This window comes from Bos taurus, chromosome 7 (genome assembly GCF_002263795.3).
Source record: "Bos taurus isolate L1 Dominette 01449 registration number 42190680 breed Hereford chromosome 7, ARS-UCD2.0, whole genome shotgun sequence".
NCBI classification, from domain to species: Eukaryota; Metazoa; Chordata; class Mammalia; order Artiodactyla; family Bovidae; genus Bos; species Bos taurus.
Window position 1 is genome coordinate 6,546,567 of NC_037334.1, and position 16,926 is coordinate 6,563,492.

At 51.6% G+C, this 16,926-nt stretch overlaps 1 protein-coding gene across 8 annotated transcripts in view; it reads left to right on the top strand.

Annotated features, from left to right (window-relative positions):
• The first annotated feature begins 6,542 nt into the window (after positions 1 to 6,542).
• EPS15L1 (epidermal growth factor receptor pathway substrate 15 like 1) overlaps positions 6,543 to 16,926 on the top strand; it is a 106,179-nt gene continuing 95,795 nt past the window's right edge. For 4 of the 8 annotated variants that reach the window (XM_010806555.4, XM_024993958.2, XM_059888000.1 and 1 more), the window contains exon 1: positions 6,543 to 6,836. In XM_010806555.4, coding sequence (XP_010804857.2) covers positions 6,558 to 6,836 — 279 coding nt within the window. In that variant the 5' untranslated portion in view covers positions 6,543 to 6,557. The remainder of the gene's footprint in view (positions 6,837 to 16,926) is intronic. The other 4 variants (XM_059887997.1, XM_059887998.1, XM_059888002.1 and 1 more) reach the window with 2 other exon arrangements.

Here is a 16,926-nt window from a genome sequence, read left to right on the forward strand (position 1 = left end):
AAAGTCACACATAGAGGGTTCTGTTTTGAAGAGCTCTGTTTTCACACAGAAATTTGTGTTGGGAATAATCAAATTTAATACACCAATTTTGGAATTTGGAATTTAGTCATGTTACAAGGAAGCCAAATAAAATTGGAAATGATACACAGCATGTGGATAAATGATTGGTGTGAAAAGTCTGACCAGGAAGTAAAGGTTGGACAAGTTTTGTTCTGGCTTTGGTCGAAGTTGGCAGACTTGCGACCTTGAATTTTTTCGGCTCCCAGATCATTTTGGTCTTCCCAGGTAATCAGGAGTTATCAGTCTCAGAGGTCTTCCCTGGTGCCTCAGTGGTAAAGAATCTGCCTGCTAATGCAGGAGTCCCAGGTTCAATCTGTGGGTTGGGAGGTTCTCTTGGAGGAGGAAATGGCAACCCACTCCAGTATTCTTGCCTGGGAAATCTCATGGACAGAGGAGTCTGGCGGGCTACAATCCATGGGGTCACAAAGAGCTGGGCACTTAATAGCAACTGGACAACCACGAACCAGTCTCAGAAGCTAAAGACTCACTCCCTGGGAGCGCAGGGGTGGGACTCAAACACTGCCCACCTTTCAAAACTCTAAACAAGGGAAAAGTTAATGAGGAAAGAAGCAGTGCTAGAACTCGAGGGAAAATGCCAGAAACAGCTGAACAAAGGTGGGTCAGACCGGCTCAGACCTGGCAGGACTCATCTTCTGCAGCAGCACAATCCTGGAGAACTTTCTTTGTCTTCATGGCCAATACAGTAGCCACTGGCCACATGTGAGCCCTTAAAATGTGCCTGGTGGGAACTGAGAGATGAATTTTTTTTTTGATTAATAAACTTCACTGGGTCTTCCCTGGTGGTTCAGTGGTTTAAGAAAACATGTTTCCACTGCAGGGGGCATGAGTTCAATCCCTGTTCAGGGAACTAAGATCCCACCTCAAGGTTGGTTGCCTCAAGGTGCAACCAAAAAAATAAAAATAAAATAATTTTTTAAATTAATAAACTTCATTTTCTAGAGAAGTTTTAAATCCACAGCAAAACTGAGCAGAACTGAGAGAGTTTCCATATACTGTCTGTCCCCACACTCGTATACCCTGCCCTACCAATGACATCCCACACCACCATGGTTCGTTTCTGACAATTGATGAACCTACACAGATGCATCATTATCACCCAGAGTCCGTCCTGTGCATTAGGGTTTGCACTTGGTGCTGTACCTTCTCAGAGGAGTGAATTTTTAATCTCACTTAATTGTAATTAATTAATTTTTTCTTCCAGTTTTACTGATATATAATTGACATATAGCACTTCATGGGAAATAGATGGGGAAACAGTGGAAACAGTGTCAGACTTTATTTTTGGGGGCTCCAAAATCACTGCAGATGGTGACTGCAGCCATGAAATTAAAAGACGCTTACTCCTTGGAAGGAAAGTTATGACCAACCTAGTTAGCATATTCAAAAGCAGAGACATTACTTTGCCAACAAAGGTCCGTCTATTCAAGGCTATGGTTTTTCCAGTGGTCATGTATGGATGTGAGAGTTGGACTATGAAGCAAGCTGAGCACCGAAGAATTGATGCTTTTGAACTGTGGTGTTGGAGAAGACTCTTGAGAGTCCCTTGGACTGCAAGGAGATCCAACCAGTCCATCCTAAAGGAAATCAGTCCTGGGTGTTCATTGGAAGGACTGATGCTGAAGCTGAAACTCCAGTACTTTGGCCACCTCATGCAAAGAGTTGACTCATTGGAAAAGACCCTGATGCTGGGAGGGATTGGGGGCAGGAGGAGAAGGGGACGACAGAGGATGAGATGGGTGGATGGCATCACCGACTTGATGGACATGAGTTTGGGTGAACTCTGGGAATTGGTGATGGACAGGGAGGCCTGGCGTGCTTCAATTCATGGGGTCGCAAAGAGTCGGACACGACTGGGCGACTGAACTGAACTGAACTGAACTGTGTAACTTTAAGGTGTATAGCATAATGATTTGATTTACACACATCATGAAAGGATGACTGCAATAAACTCAGTGAATGTCCATCATCTCATATAGATATAAAATTAAAGAAATAGGAAAGAATATATGTTTTCTTTGCACTGAGAACACAAGATTTACTCCCAACATCTTTTATATATAACATACAGCAGTGTTAATTATATTTATCCTGTGGTACATTATATTCCTAGTACTTATTTTTCTTATAACTGGAAGTTTGTATCTTTTGACTGCCTTCATCCAATTTCCTTCTCCCAGCCCCCTGCCTCTGGTAACCACAAATGTGATCTCTTTTTCTCTGAGCTTATTTTTGAAGTATAATTGTCCTACAACACTATGTTAATTCCTATTCCATAACATAGTGATTCAGTATTTCTATACATTTTAAAATGAGAAATAAAGTCTTGGGACTTCCCTGGTGGTCTAATGGTTAAGACTCTCAGCTTCCAATTCAGGGAATGGTTCAATCCCTGGTTGGGGAATCAAGATCCCATATACTTTGTGGCCAAAAACACATAAATAAAAATTAAAAAATATATAAAGTCTTTATAGAGGTAATCAAGTTAAAATGACATCATTATGGTTAACAAATGCTATGACAAACCTAGTGAAGTGAAATTGAAAGTGTTAGTCACTTAGTCATGTCCGACTCTTGCGACCCCATGGACTAGCCTGCCAGGCTCCTCACTCCATGGAATTCTCCAGGCGAGAATACTGGAGTGAGTAGTTATTCTCTTCTCCAGGGGATCTTCCTGACTCAGGGATCAAACCTGGGTCTCCTGCATTGCAGGCAGATTCCTTACTGTCTGAGCCACCAGAGAAGCCTCAAGACAAACCTTGACAGCACATTAAAAAGCAGAAATATCACTTTGCCAACAAAAGTCTGTATAATCAGAGCTATGGTTTTTCGAGTAGTCATGTACGGATGTGAGAATTGGACCATAAAGAAGGCTGAGCGCCAAAGCTGATCATGATGCTTTTGAACTGTAGTGCTGGAGAAGACTCTTGAGAGTCCCTTGGACTGCAAAGAGATCAAACCAGTCAATCCTAAAGGAAATCAACTCTGAACATTCATTGGAAGGACTGACGCTGAAGCTCCAATACTTTGGCTATCTGATGCAAAGAGCCTACTCATTGGAAAAGACCCTGATAAGACTGAAGGCAAAAGGAAAAGGGGGAGGCAGAGGACGGGATGGTTAGAGAGCATCACTAACTCACTGGACATGAATTTGAGCGAACTCTGGGAGATAGTGGAGGGCAGAGGAGCCTGGACTGCTATAGTCCATGGGGTCACAAAGAGTCGGACACAACTGAGCATGCACGCATGTCGCCATATGTGGAGTGGCCACTGTGTTGGATGGTGCAGCTCTAGACTCTGGTGAGAGAGACCCCAGGGTGGTTGATCACAGCCCAGGATGGCCGCCACAGCAGTAGAGGGAGTGCCCTGGTGGGACTCTTATCATGGAGCCTCTGATTCCAGTCAAGACCAGGCCAGAGTCTCTGTGTGGTTGTCGCCCTTGTAGACGCTTGACAGGCTGGAAGCCTGCACACCTTTCCCAGACACCCTTGCCCACTAGTGTCCCGTCATGTTCTGTGAGAAGGACGTCAGAAGACAGGCAGAGAGGAGAAGCCATTTTTTTTCCAGGCTCCTGGCCGCCCCTTAGTCAGTCGAGACAATAACAAGGACTTTAGCAACAACAGCAGAGGGACTTCCCTGGTGGTCCAATGGTTAGGATTCTGAGCTTCCCACGCAGGGCGTGGGTTTGATCCCTGATGCGGGAACTAATATCCCACAGTGTGGCATGGCCAAAACAGAAAGCAATAATGGCAGAAACCGGCATCCGGGTTCCTGCTCAGCGCCCAGTGGTGGTGGGTTTTGGCATAACACCCTTTCCCTTTTGACTTTTAACCCTAAAGAGACTAGCAGTTTCCTCATGTTACTAATCTTCGGTAACCTTGCCTTCCCCTCTGCTTTTCCAACAATTTTGTACTCAATCTCCTGTATCAAATTGCCTTCTGTTTAAAATACAGATATTGCCGGCTTCTCTTTTCCTTATGGAACATGGACTGAGAAAGCACCCAAGGCAGCTAACAGCCTCTGTCACCCCCGCCTGGACCACTGCTGCATCTTTCCAGCTGTTCCACTTGCTTCTACCCTCTCCATCCACTTTGCCCGCCTTATCCAGAACCACTGTTCTAGAACACAAAGCTGATCATGTGCAAAACAGTCTGGGGGCCTCCCCTTTCTCTGTGCACAGGAAGTGAAGGATCCTGTGAGACTGAGAACTTGGAGCTCAGAGAGCAAGATGGTCTCAAAACGAGGCTGAATCACATATGGTCCTGTTTCACTGCTCTATCCACAGTGTTGTCCGATCAGACTATACGTGATCTGGCCTTGTCTCAAGACTCTCGTGGGCTCAGCTGATAAAGAATCTGCCTGCAATGCAGGAGACCTGGGTTTGATCCCTGGGTTGGGAAGATCCCCTGGAGAAGGGAAAGGCTACCCACTCCAGTATTTTGGCCTGGGTTGCAAAGAGTCGGACACAACTAAGCGACTTTCACTCTCACTTTCAAGGCCCTCTGTCTTGCTCTCTGAGCTCCAGCGTCTCAGTCTAAATATGCTTCTTTGCGCTTCAGCTCTTTTTTGCTTGTGGTGATTCCCAGCCCACCACCCCCCCCATCACTGAATGCACCCTCAATCTTCAAGTGTCACACCCTTGGACTATGATGTAGCACTTATCACTATGTATAGTTATCTATTTCTTCACGTGATTTTTTTTTCTTTTGGATTTTTTTTCCCCCTCTAGACTTGTGGTTCTCACAATGGCGGGGGCAGGGGAATGGCCTGAGACCAGCAGCTTCAGCACCTCCTGGGGATTTGTTTGCTGTTGTTCAGTCGCTAAGTCATGTCCAGTTCTTTTTGACCCCATGGACTGCAGCACCCCAGGCTTCCCTGTCCTCTACTGTCTCCTGGAATTTGCTCAAATTCATGTCCACTGAGTCGGTGATGCCATCCTCTGCCACCCCCTTCTCCTTTTTTGCCTTCAGTCTTTCCCAGCACCAGGGTCTTATCCAGTGAGTCTGCTCTTTGCATCATGTGGCCAAAGTACTGGAGCATCAGCTTCAGCATCAGTCCTTGCAGTGACTAATCAGGGTTGATTTCCTTTAGGTTGGACTGGTTTGATCTCCTTGCAGCCCAACGGACTCAGGTCCCACCCAGAGCTATAAATCAGAATCAGAGACCCAGTCTGTTTAGCAGACCTGGGTAGCTCCAGGGTGAGACCTATTTGTGGACAGCGTGTGTCTGCCCAGCTCACCAACAGAGCACCTGTGCTCAGTGAACACTTGACTGTGAATAGTTTGTTGAATGAGTCACAAAGCATGTTGTGCTCATTTGAGTGGCACGAGGTACATCAAGTTGCTGAAGACCCAGGAGCAGGAAGCTTGTGAGACTTCAGAGTAGAGGAGATGGACTGGAAGCTGTGCCCTCACTACCTCAGGATTGCTCGACCTTCCAGCCTTGACTGCCTGAGAAGTGCCACTGTCACAAGAGAGACCACGTAAGGGGAACCTGTGCTGAAGAAGCCTTGTGTCACTGTGGTCAGTACCCAGTGGAACTTTCCTTTGTCATCCTTTTAGTGGAAATCGGCTAAGGATGAGTGGAAAGACAGTGTTAGTCGCTCAGTTGTGTTTGATTCTTTGTGACCACATGGACTGTAGCCCACCAGGCTCCTCTGTCCATGGGATTCTCCAGGCAAGAATACTAGAGTGGGTTGCCATACCCTCCTCCAGGGGATCTTCCCGACCCAGGGATCAAACTCCGTTATCCTGTGTTGAAGGCAGATTCTTTACCATTTGAGCCACAGATGAGCAGGTGTCCATAGCAAAAAGAAGGCAACACATGTCTAAAGAAATAAATGCCTCTCCAATAATGGTCCTCCGGCAAACACCAAATGCCTGCTCTGTGCAGGGTCCAGTGCAGAGGTGGAAGGATAGCAAATACATATTACCATTTCCTCCTTTCAGAAGAGGGGCTGGGGGTGCAGAGGCTACTTGCCGAGGCCACACATCAAGAAGGTGGCAGTGGGGAAATAATTCCAGGTGTTGCGGGTGCTACTGCGGTGCAGAGAGGTGAAAATACTGCAGCCCAGTTTAGCTGACACCCATATCACACACACACACACACACACACACACACACACACCCCTATCCTGGAACAGGGCGCCTTGTTGGGAAGGGTGGTGTACACACACACATACAGACCCCTATCCTAGGAACAGTTGTTGGGAAGGGTGGTGTGTATACACACATAGACACACAGACCCTATCCTGGGACAGGGCGCCTTGTTGGGAAGGGTGGTGTGTACACACACACACAGACACACACACCCTATCGTAGGAACAGGGCGCCTTGTTGGGAAGCGTGAGGATCCTTTTTGCCAGGCGCACGGGAATGGCAACGGCATCCCTTGCAGAGGGCCCAGAATCGGCAGGAACCTGGAGGGCTAAGGGACCTTGGCATAAGAGCAGAGAAATCCTGGAAGAGGTGGTGAAGGAATGCAGGAGGAATTCCGCAAAGGTCCCTGGTCCGCGCACCTCCAGGCCCCGCCCCTTTCGGCTAGGGCTAGGCGCGCGCGGCCCCGCCCTCGACCCCGCCCCTTCAGCTCCGCGGAACGTGAACCACCCCGCTTTGGCCCCGCCCTCCCCTGGGCTCGGCTGCGCGCGCACCGCCCCTCGCACCAGTGCGCGCGCGCGGCCCCGCCCCATTCCCCGCCGGCGCTCGGAGCCCGAGTCCGCGGGAAGATGGCGGCCCCGCTCATCCCCCTTTCCCAGCAGGTACGAGCTAGACGGGCGAGGGTGCGGCGTCGCCGCGCGGGGCGCGAGGCGGGCGCTGCGGGGAGTCCTAGGCGTGCGGAGGCCCAGCTGGGTGACGGCGGCTCGCGCTGAGGGTCCCCGGCGGAGAGCGGGCGAGTGGGCGGGCGGTCCTGAAGGTGACAGGCCGGTCCGGCCCGCGGCCTCCGGCACCCTAGCGACCCTTTGCGGACGGCGACCCCGCAGGCAGGTCCGCATCGCGTGTCCGCTCCGTCCGGGGCCCGGTATTCTCCGCAGCTTCGAGGCCGGGTGATGCATGGTAGCATTCGGCTGTTTCCCGGGGAGGTGGGCGAGGGGCACCAGGATTTTTGCGGGTGCGGCGGCCCCGCGGGTCTTTGTCTCCTGTCGGGTCCCAGTGCCGGGTCGGCCAGCATCTCCGCCCCGGTGGAGGGCAGAGCCCCGCCGGAGCCGGGACCCACCAGCATTGCGACCCCGGACTCGTCTCTTCCTTGGGAGCCCCTTCCGCCACCCCTGCGCTGTGAAAGGGAGGTGGGGGTCTCAAGTCTCCGGACTCCTTGTTGTGCCTCAGATCAGCCTGATGTTCTTACCGAGGGGCAGTGTCAGTGGCGCGACACAGACCTGGAATAAGAGCCATGCACAGGCAGCCCTGCCTTCTGGGAGGCACGTTCATTCATTTATCCATCCTTCAAATGTGCATAGGGCCAGGTGCTGGGAGCGCAGCAGTCACCCAGACTAACAAGGTCGCTGCTCTCCTGGAGGTGACACTCTCGTGGGACCTAGAAACAACCCATGTCCTGCTGATAACAGCTGCCCTTATTTGCTGAATGCTGTGTCGTACCAAGCACCGAATTATGTGCAGTTTGCCAGAATGATCGAGCACAGCGCTGGGATTCAGTGAGGATACAGGGTCACATTATCACGTGTTCAGATCTTGGCTCTGGGTCTTACTCCTCTGAGTGTCCTTGGATGACGCCCTTATCTTCTCCATGCCTCAGTCACCTTATTTGGAAAATGGGAATGTTAAAAAAGTATTGGGATCAAGTGAAGATTAAGCATGTCAAGCGCTTATAGCAATGCTTGGCACATCGGTATCACTCAGTGATCCTGTAATTAGGGCCCATTATTTACTTCTCTGGCAGATTGGGACATTTGGAAGTAGCGATGACAGCCGTGAGAGTGCCCAACCCCAGAAGAGCTCTTAGGCAGGTTGTCATGACTGGTCAGCTGATACATGGAGAGAAGTGGTGCCTACTTGCTAGATATTGCCAGAACTAGCCAATTTGTAACACTGTCACTAAATTCAAAGCACTGGAGATCCCTGTTATTAAGTAACAGATATAAAAGTGCTTTGTAAGCTATTAAGTGCCCTGCAGATGTTGCATATTATTATTACTAGCCAGTTGCTACATTTTAGGGTATGGGGGGGTGAAACACGGGTAGGCTCATTTAATGATGAAGCGCCTCTGATTTTTAAAGCTTCTGATCCAAATAACACTTGCCTTAATTTGCACTTTGATGACAGTAGCTAACGTTAATTGAGTGCTTTAGAGTTTATTAAATAATTTCTAACTTGTGCTTACCCACACAACAAATAGAGGTGATTCTTTACCGATGAAGGATTAGCTTTAGAGAAAGGCAGTGGTTTTTAGAGAAAGGCAGCTGTGAGGTCCGGTGTGAAAACCTGAATCAGGTCATGTGATTCACCTGCTTAGAATCCTTTAGACTAAAGTCCCAATCCCCTCCCCCGCCCCCAACACCACCACCTCCCTGCCACCCGCAGGAATCCCTGGTGGTCAGGTGCCTGTCAGTCTCTCCTGCCTCTTCCTCACTCTGGCACCCACACCGCAGCCCTTCTTGCGGCTTTTCTCCTCCTCCCATAGCCTAAGCTCTGTCTGTCCTCCCGGTGTCCTGCAGGCTGTTCCTCTGTCCTGAAGCGTCCGTCCCTGTTTCTTCCCTTGATGCTCCCTTCAGGTGGCAGCTCACGTGTTGTTCTTCTGAGAGGCCTTTGCTGCTTACCTGTCCTAAGCCCCCCTCACACAGCAGTGTGCCTCCCTGACACCACCCATCAGTCCACAGAGGTCTGTGGGTCTCTTTGCTGTGTCCCCATTTGACCAGGTGCAGGCCTCTGTGCTCAGCACCCAGGGCGTGGCAGGTAAACCTGTGAAGCAAGGACCAAGGAGTTACACCACCCAGCACCCTTCACAGATGGCCTTTCTTCTCTCCATTTGGCCAGGGATCTGGGCCTTGAGGGTAGGGAGCTCCACAGCGTGGATCTCCTGGTCTCTGACAAGTTTAGGGCATTCACTGCCTGGTGTGCTTTTCCTGTTCCTTTCTCGGTATGTTTGTTGAATGATGACGTGGCCAGACTTTCTTCCTTGGATAGTCTTGTCAACCGTTCACACTTGTTAAGTGAAGCACTGCACCACGGGTTCCTGTAGACCCAGACCTACCAGGCGCTTCCAGTCTAGCTGGGGGCCTCCCAGAAGTTCACGATTATTACCGGGGAAGCATGGATCTAATTCCAGGATAGTTTCTGTTTGGGGGCAGTGGGGGAGCCCCCTCTGGATCAGGAGGCCATGAGCTGGCTGGATTGAGGTGTAGGGCACGCTTGGAATGTGAATGGCCAGTTGAAGGTGAGTGAAGCTAGGAGCCAGTGAGTTTGTGGAGGGCGGGGTGTTTTTCCTCTGCCTCCAGCCCTGTCTGGGTTTTTCTTATCAGCCTCATTCCCGCTCTGCTCCCTACGCAGCCGTATCTGTGATGTCTTCTCCCCCTATACTCTCTGCTGACCCTAAATATAAATCTTGTCAATCTGAAGAGTGGATAGTTCTCCTTCTAACAGTGGTTTTTTTCCCCCCTCCATCAGCATCTCGTTGATTTTTCTTTCTCCCAGGCCCCCTTGCCTCTCCTCTTGCAGCGCCCCCAGAAGTGCACCCGTGTTCCTTGCCCCCTCTGTCCCAGGCGCTCTTGTAGTTTGCCGGCCGCCTTGCTGACCTTAACCTGGGTGACCTGTCTTTGGGGCTGGTCCTCCTTGAGCCCTGCGACACTTGTCAGTCACTGTAGCCCACCCTCAGCCTTTACCGTCTTCTCTTCTCTCCTGCTTGCATTGTTTCTTTCTGTGTGTTCCCGCCTCTGGTTGAGAGCACTCTAACCCGCCCTCTCCCACCCCAGACCCCATGGCCAGAACCTCATGCTGTGACCTCCCTTTGAACACTGTCTGCCCCAGAGGCCTCTTTACTGGGGTCTCCCCTCAGCTCCACTGGGAGTTCTCCCCCCTGTACCTTACGTGGCCCCCAGACCCAAGGGGCAGTGGTAACAGAAGGAGAGCATTGGGCTCAGTGGTAATGAGTCTGCCCAGTGCTCACGGAGTTCCTTCTTCCTTCCTTTCCCCTTCATCATAAGTTTCTTTAAAAAAAATATTTATTTTTATTTTACTTATTTTGGGCTGTGCCGGGCGTTTGTTGCTGCGCGCAGTTTTCTGTAGTTGTGGCTGGCGGGGCCACTCTAGTTGTGGTCCACAGGCTACTCATTGCGGCGGCTTCTCTTGCTGTGGAGCTCAGGCTGTAGACGTGTGGGCTCAGTGGCTGCGGCTTGCAGGCTCCAGAGCACAGGCTTGGTAGTTGTGGCACACAGCTTAGTCGCTGCTCACTTCTTTTTAATGTGTGCCACTGTTCCGAGAAGCTTTTATTCCCATTTTACAAACAGGAAATGGAGACTCAGAGAGATGAAGTATAATAACTCGCTGAAGTCCCGCTGCTGGTGAGCGCAGAAATGGAGTTAAACCCACTTCTGTCTGCCTGCAGAGCCCTGCAGTTTCTGCTGTTGCAGGCGGCCCACTGGGAACCCCGCCCACAGCATCATCCAGCAAGTGTGTCTGGAATGAAGGCTCAGGGCTTGGGACACTTGTTTGTCCTTTCCTCCCTTGTTTTTCCCTCCAAAGTAATCGCTAGTTTTTCTATCTCACTCAGATGCTAATGCGGTATAACTTGGGGGTGGATGGGGTAAGAGTCAGGTTTTAGAGTAAATCTGGCCCATCCTGTAAGATCCAGAGATCCCGGCTGTCTCTCTTAGTGACCTGCAGCAACCTGGTATTTGTTGACTGTGTGGCTCCCAGTCACGCAAAGAACATGTAAGTTTTGTCTCTTCTGCCCCAACTTTGAGCTTTAAAACAACTTTTCCCATGCCTAGTTCTTAATCCCAATCAGCTGATGGCAGAAGTGAGTGAGCATCTTTGATCAGATGTAGTAAATAGAGGGTTTTTCCATTAGTCATGTGTGGATGTGAGAGTTGGACTATAAAGAAAGTTGAGTCCCGAAGATTTGATGCTTTTGAACTGTGCTGTTGGAGAAGACTCTTGAGAGTCCCTTGGACTGCAAGGAGATCCAGTCAGTCCATCATAAAGGAAATCAGTCCTGAATGTTCATTGAAAGGACTGATGCTAAAGCTGAAACACCAATACCGTGGCCACCTGATGTGAAGAGCTGACTCATTGGAAAAGACTCTGATGCTGGGTAAGATTGAAGGCAGGAGGAGAAGGGGACGACAGAGGATGAGATGGTTGAATGGCATCACCAACTCAGTGGACATGAGTTTGAGTGAACTCCAGGAGTTGATGATGGACAGGGAAGCCTGGCGTGCTGCAGTCCATGGGGTCGCAAAGAGTTGGACACGACTGAGCGACTGAACTGAACTGGATAGAGTGCGCTTCCCAGGTGGTGCTAGTGGTAAAGAACCTGCCTGCCAGTGCAGGAGACATAAGAGACTCGGGTTTGATCCCTGGGTCGGTAAGATCCCCTGGAGAAGGGCATGGCAGCCCACTCCAGTATTCTTGCCTGGAGAGTCCCATAGACGGGGGAGCCTGGTGGGCTGTGGTCCATAGCGTTGCAAACAGTCAGATGTGAGTGAAGCGAACTAACACCCACGCACTGGATGGGGTGTGCACTGTCTGGTGCCTCAGGCTGTGCCAGCAGACCTAGTCACCACCCAGGTGAGAGGCAGCTCGTGAACCCCACTCCAAGGAGTGGTGTTGCGTTCCCTCCACCTTGACTGACCTGAGCAGCCGGCACTCACTCAGAAAGCTGCTTGACATTCTTCCTGGGACGCTGCTTGCAGGGCCCTGTTATCCTCTGACGCCCCATCAGGGTGCCTGTTTTCCACGTTCGGGCCCCGAGGTATTCTTCCAGTGACCTTAGTTGTGCAGTACTTCGTGTACCTCAGTTTCCCCATCTGCAGATTGGGAATAATACCTACTTGTTTTATCGGCTTCACAACAGTGGAGCATCAGGATCCCTCAGAGCGGCAGATGTGTGTGCCTTCACTGTGCTGTTCGTTCAAGTGTTTTTTACCGAGCATCTTCTCTGGGCAGGTGCTTTCTGGGCAGCAGGTTATACCTGTGAACCTAAAGACCCCCCTGCCTCAGGGAGCTGAGGGTCTAAGGAGGGGCCTGTTGGTGTCCTTTAGTTGCTAAGCTGCATCTGACTCTTTGCGCGTCTGACTCTTTGCAACCCCATGGACCGTGGCTCCTCTGTCCATGGGATTTCCCAGGCAAGAATACTGGAGCAAGTTACCATCTCTGTTTCCAGGGGTACCTTCCCGACCCAGGGATCCAACCTGCATGTCTTGCATTGGCAGGCACATGCTTTACCACTGAGCCACTTGGGAACCACAGACATGCAGAAATGCACAGACATGTGTGCAGTGGAGCGATGCCGTCTGCGCTCTGAAAAGTATAAAGCCGAGGAGGGCAGTCAGATTGGAGGTCTGGGAAGGCCTGGAGTCTGTGCAGGCACCCAAGGACTGGGCAGGACAGGCATTTAGTTGGCTCAGATCATTGTCCCAGTCACCCTGGTAGGTCTCCTCCTTGCTTTTATGAAGTGGTAAACTGAGGCCCAGGGACCTTATGTCTCTTGCCCAAGGTCGCAGCCAGCAAGCGCACGCCGACGCGCTCTTCTGACCCCCTCCCTGGCCTCGGCGCTGCTCTGTGGCTTCCCGTCTGGGAGTTTGCTTGTTTGTGACGCTGCCAGGCGTTACAGTCGTGTGAGTCTCATCTGATTTAAGCAGCGCTCATGCTGCTTCAGCGCTGGGCTCTGCAGAGTCTAGTGGAGAAAATCACTTGGTTATGTTTTTATTGATTTGTTTTTGGCTGTGCTGGGTCTTCGTTGCTGCCGGGCTTTTCTCTGGTTGCAGAAAGTGGAGGCTGGTCTTACTGTGCAGCATGGACTTTAGGGTGTGGACTTCAGTAGTTGCGGTACATGGATTCAGTAGTTGTGGCTCCCAGGCTTACTTGCTCCATAGCACGTGGAATCTTCCTCGATCAAGGATCGAACCTGTGTCTCCTGCCTTGGCAGGAGATGCTTTATCACTGAGCCTCCAGGGAAGCCCTACATTTTAATTTTATTGTTTTAATCTTGTCTCAGTGGAAGGGGGAGGGGGAGGGGGGATGGAAAAACCTCCTCATTATCTTTGTGAGGGGTCAGCAAGTTTCCCTGCTGGCGTGGCTCCTCAGTGCTTCCAGAGGCTGACAGAGGAATGAGCGGGCCTCGCCCAGCCCAGAGGGAGCTCGGACTCTGCTCGGGCCAGGGCGGCTCAGGTCCAAGCTGGAGGAGGGGCGGCTGACTTGCTTGGGTGTGTTGGAGACAGCTGCGTGGACAGGGCAGGGGGGATCCTGGGAGGGGAGATTGGCACAGCCTTTCTGACAGGACAGGATGAGGGGAAGCCGAGAAACTGGAGCTCCAGCTCAAAGGGCCGTCATGGCTGGGATTTTGGAGTACATGTCCTGCTTTTAACTAGGGTGACTTAGGGTTGGAAGGAAGAAGGTGGCTTGGTAAAACGGGACACAGGAGTCTGTGCCTGGCCTACAAATCAGCCTGAGACAAAAGTGCCTGACCGGTGTCCGCTTGCCCAGAGAGGGGCTGACGCAGACGCGGGGGAGGAAGGGAGATGTGCTGGCTCACGGGCCCCATGGCTGCTCCTGCGCGCACGCCCGCCACGGCCGCCCCAGTTCTTACTGCCACTTGCTAATCGGGGAAGTAGAGGGTACAGATGACCGCAAACAGCCGTCTCCTTGGGTTGCCACCCGCTCTGCCTGCTGGGCGGGATTCCTGCAGTGTTTGATCGTAGAAATGATTTACTGGCTGGGTTCTGGCCCGGCCGACACAGAGGCGGTTCTCCTTTTGTGCACACTGGCTGAAAGAAGCCGATGGTGTGCCTGGCCTCCGCTGTCTGTGGGCTTATCGGGCCCCTGCCCTGCCCCGCACTTGACACCCTGTAGCCTGCACCTCCCAGACTTGTCGCTCTAGGCCCTGCTTTCGGTAGCTTGCACATTCTCTCCTGCCTCAGGGCCTTTGCACATGCTCTTTAGGGCCTCTCTGGAGTGTCCTTTTCCCTTTTCATCTCTGGTTAATCCCGGCTGCTCTTCATATCTCAGCTAGCACATTGCTACCCTGACAGACTGGCCCAGCTTTTCTGTTACTGCCTTGGGGGAGACCTTGTGCTTTTCTACATACCAGTTTGTAATTTTGTGCTGGTGGGAGTCTTCGATTGATGGTGTTTCTCCCCACCGTGTGGACTGTGTCTATGAAGGCAGGGACTGTTCTGGTTTTATCTTTGGGTGTGCTTCCCTGATGGCTCAGTGGTAAAGAATCTGCCTACAATACGGGAGACATGGGTTTGATCCCTGGGTCAGGAAGATGACCTGGAGAAGGAAATGGCAGCCCACTGTGGTATTCTTGCCTGGGAATCCCATGGACAGGGGCGCCTGGTGGGCTCCAGTCCATGGGGTTGCATGAATCGGGTACGACTTAGTGACTGAACATCAGCCTTAGGTGCTGCTAATCATCTGTTGAGGTAAAGGGTGACTGGTTGGGCAAGTCCACTTTATGAGAGACAGGCTCTCTGGCAGTTCTTGAGGAGTGAAGCAACACACGTAGATTGATTGCTTCTCCAGGGAAGGGCCGGAGTTGGTGCTAGCTCGGAGACATTTGCTGTAGTGGGACCTGCAGTGACGAAGAGCACCCTGGCCAGAGGGTGCCAGAAGGGCAGAAGGGCTGGGGATGAAAGGAGTGTGTGGATTGGCTCCTCGGATGGGGTCCTCCAGGGGGGCGGGGGTGGGAAGCAGGTGTGGTGTGGGCAGGCGCAGGACCAGACGGGCCTTCCTGGGGGCCAGGGGGTGGCGCCAGGTGGCGGCTGCCTCCGCTGAGACCAGACTGTCATCACCTTTGCAGCAGTTTTCCAGGCCAGGGCAGACCCCACACAGAGGCGCAGCCCGTCCCCTGGGGACACCCCCATGATGTTTACCGAGCACTTAAGTGTGCTGGCTCAGGCCCAAGAATAAAGCCAAGCGCCTGCCCTTCAGACAGCTGAGCTGGGGCCGGGCTCCCAGATGATCAGAGGTCTCGAGGAGGTCAGGCGGCAGCCTGCAGAGGTGGAGTGAATGGCCTCCACTGGGCTGGAAGTGAGGAGAGGAGGAAGAGGGACCAGCCTCTCCCTTCTCCCACCCCTTCCGTCCAGTCAGAGCCCCAGTTCCTGGACTCTGGTCACCCGGCGTCCCCCAGAGCGGTGCTGGGGAGAGATTGGGGCACAGGCCTTGCGTGGTAGTGAGGGAGTATTGTTGGACACCCGCTTTGTGCGCATTCACCACTGATTCCTTGTCAGGGAGGTGTCATTACCATCATCCTTATGCTCATTGGTTTATTACATTTAATATTTATTTATTTATTTGCCTGAGCCGGGTCTTAGTTACGGCATGCAGTGTTTTTAGTTGTGGCGTGTGAACTCCCAGTTGCGGCAGGTGGGATCTAGTTCAGGGACTGAGCCCTGGCCCTCTGTGTGGGGGGCGCGGTCTTAGCCGCTGGACCAGCAGGGAAGTCCGAGGGCGGGCTTTTCAGTGTTACATTTCCAGTGGAAACAGAAAACTGTGTTCTTTCAGGCTGTTTTTAAAGAGGAGAGATTGAACAAGAATACAACTTGACAATGAGGCCCTCTTTTGGAGACAGTTTAACCATTAGGACTCTGAAATTTTGGGGCTGGGACCAGCCTCTAAATCGCCCCACACCTGAGGGATGGCCATGTTGGAGGTCCCAGAACCTGATTGACTCCGGTGTGTGTGATTGCAAATGTTTCTCCCTTTGGATGTTTTCTTTGATAAGGGTTAGAACGGCTTCTGTGCCCTCAGCGCACTCCTATGCCCATTTTGAACTTGGAAAAATATTTACTTGGCTGTGCTGAATCTTAGTTGCAGGATCTGTAGCTGCAGCACATGGGATCTAGTTCCCTGACCAGGGATCAAACCCAGGCCCCCTGCACTGGGAGTGTGGAATCTTAGCCATCGGACCACCAGGGAATACTCCCCATTTTGAGCACTCCCTATGCAGAAGGGGGGTTCCCAAGGGGGTGAGCTGACACCCACGATGCTGAGTGAGGTGGGCAAGCCTGTGGGCTACTCTGTTGCTCACACATCAGGCCGTGGAATCAGCAGCTTCTTCCAGACCAAGGTTTTAGTGTTGGCTTTCTACTTTTTGATTTTTTTTCTGTTGCCTTGTTGCCACTAGAAAATACTCTTTCAGTCAGAATCCTGTAAGTGGGTTTTTATTTGTATGTATTTAGCCTACTGTGGGCTTCCCTGGTGGTTCAAATAAAGAATGTGCCTGCAATGCAGGAGACCTGGGTTCATTCCCTGGGTTGGGAAGATCCCCTGGAAAAGGGCATGGCAACCCACTCCAGTGTTCTTGCCTGGAGAATTCCATGGACAGAGGAGCCTGGTGGGCTACAGTCCACGGGGTCACAGAGTCAGACACGACTGAGCAACTTTCTTTCTTTCTTTAGCCTACTGTGTGTGAAATTATATGTTAAATAAAAACAAACCACAGAAACTAAGAGAACTGAAAGGCTGTTCAGTCCTGGCGTTGAGAGCAGTTCAGCCAACGAGTTGAGGGAGAAAACGAGGGCGATATGTACCATCGTGTGGCCAGCACTTGGTGAAATATTTTACTGTTTGCTGAAAAGATCGTTTGGCACGGCCAGCTGATCGTTTGGCACGGCCAGCTGCGACATGGTTTGATGTCGCTGCACACGTCCTAACAGCTTTGTCTGACTTCTC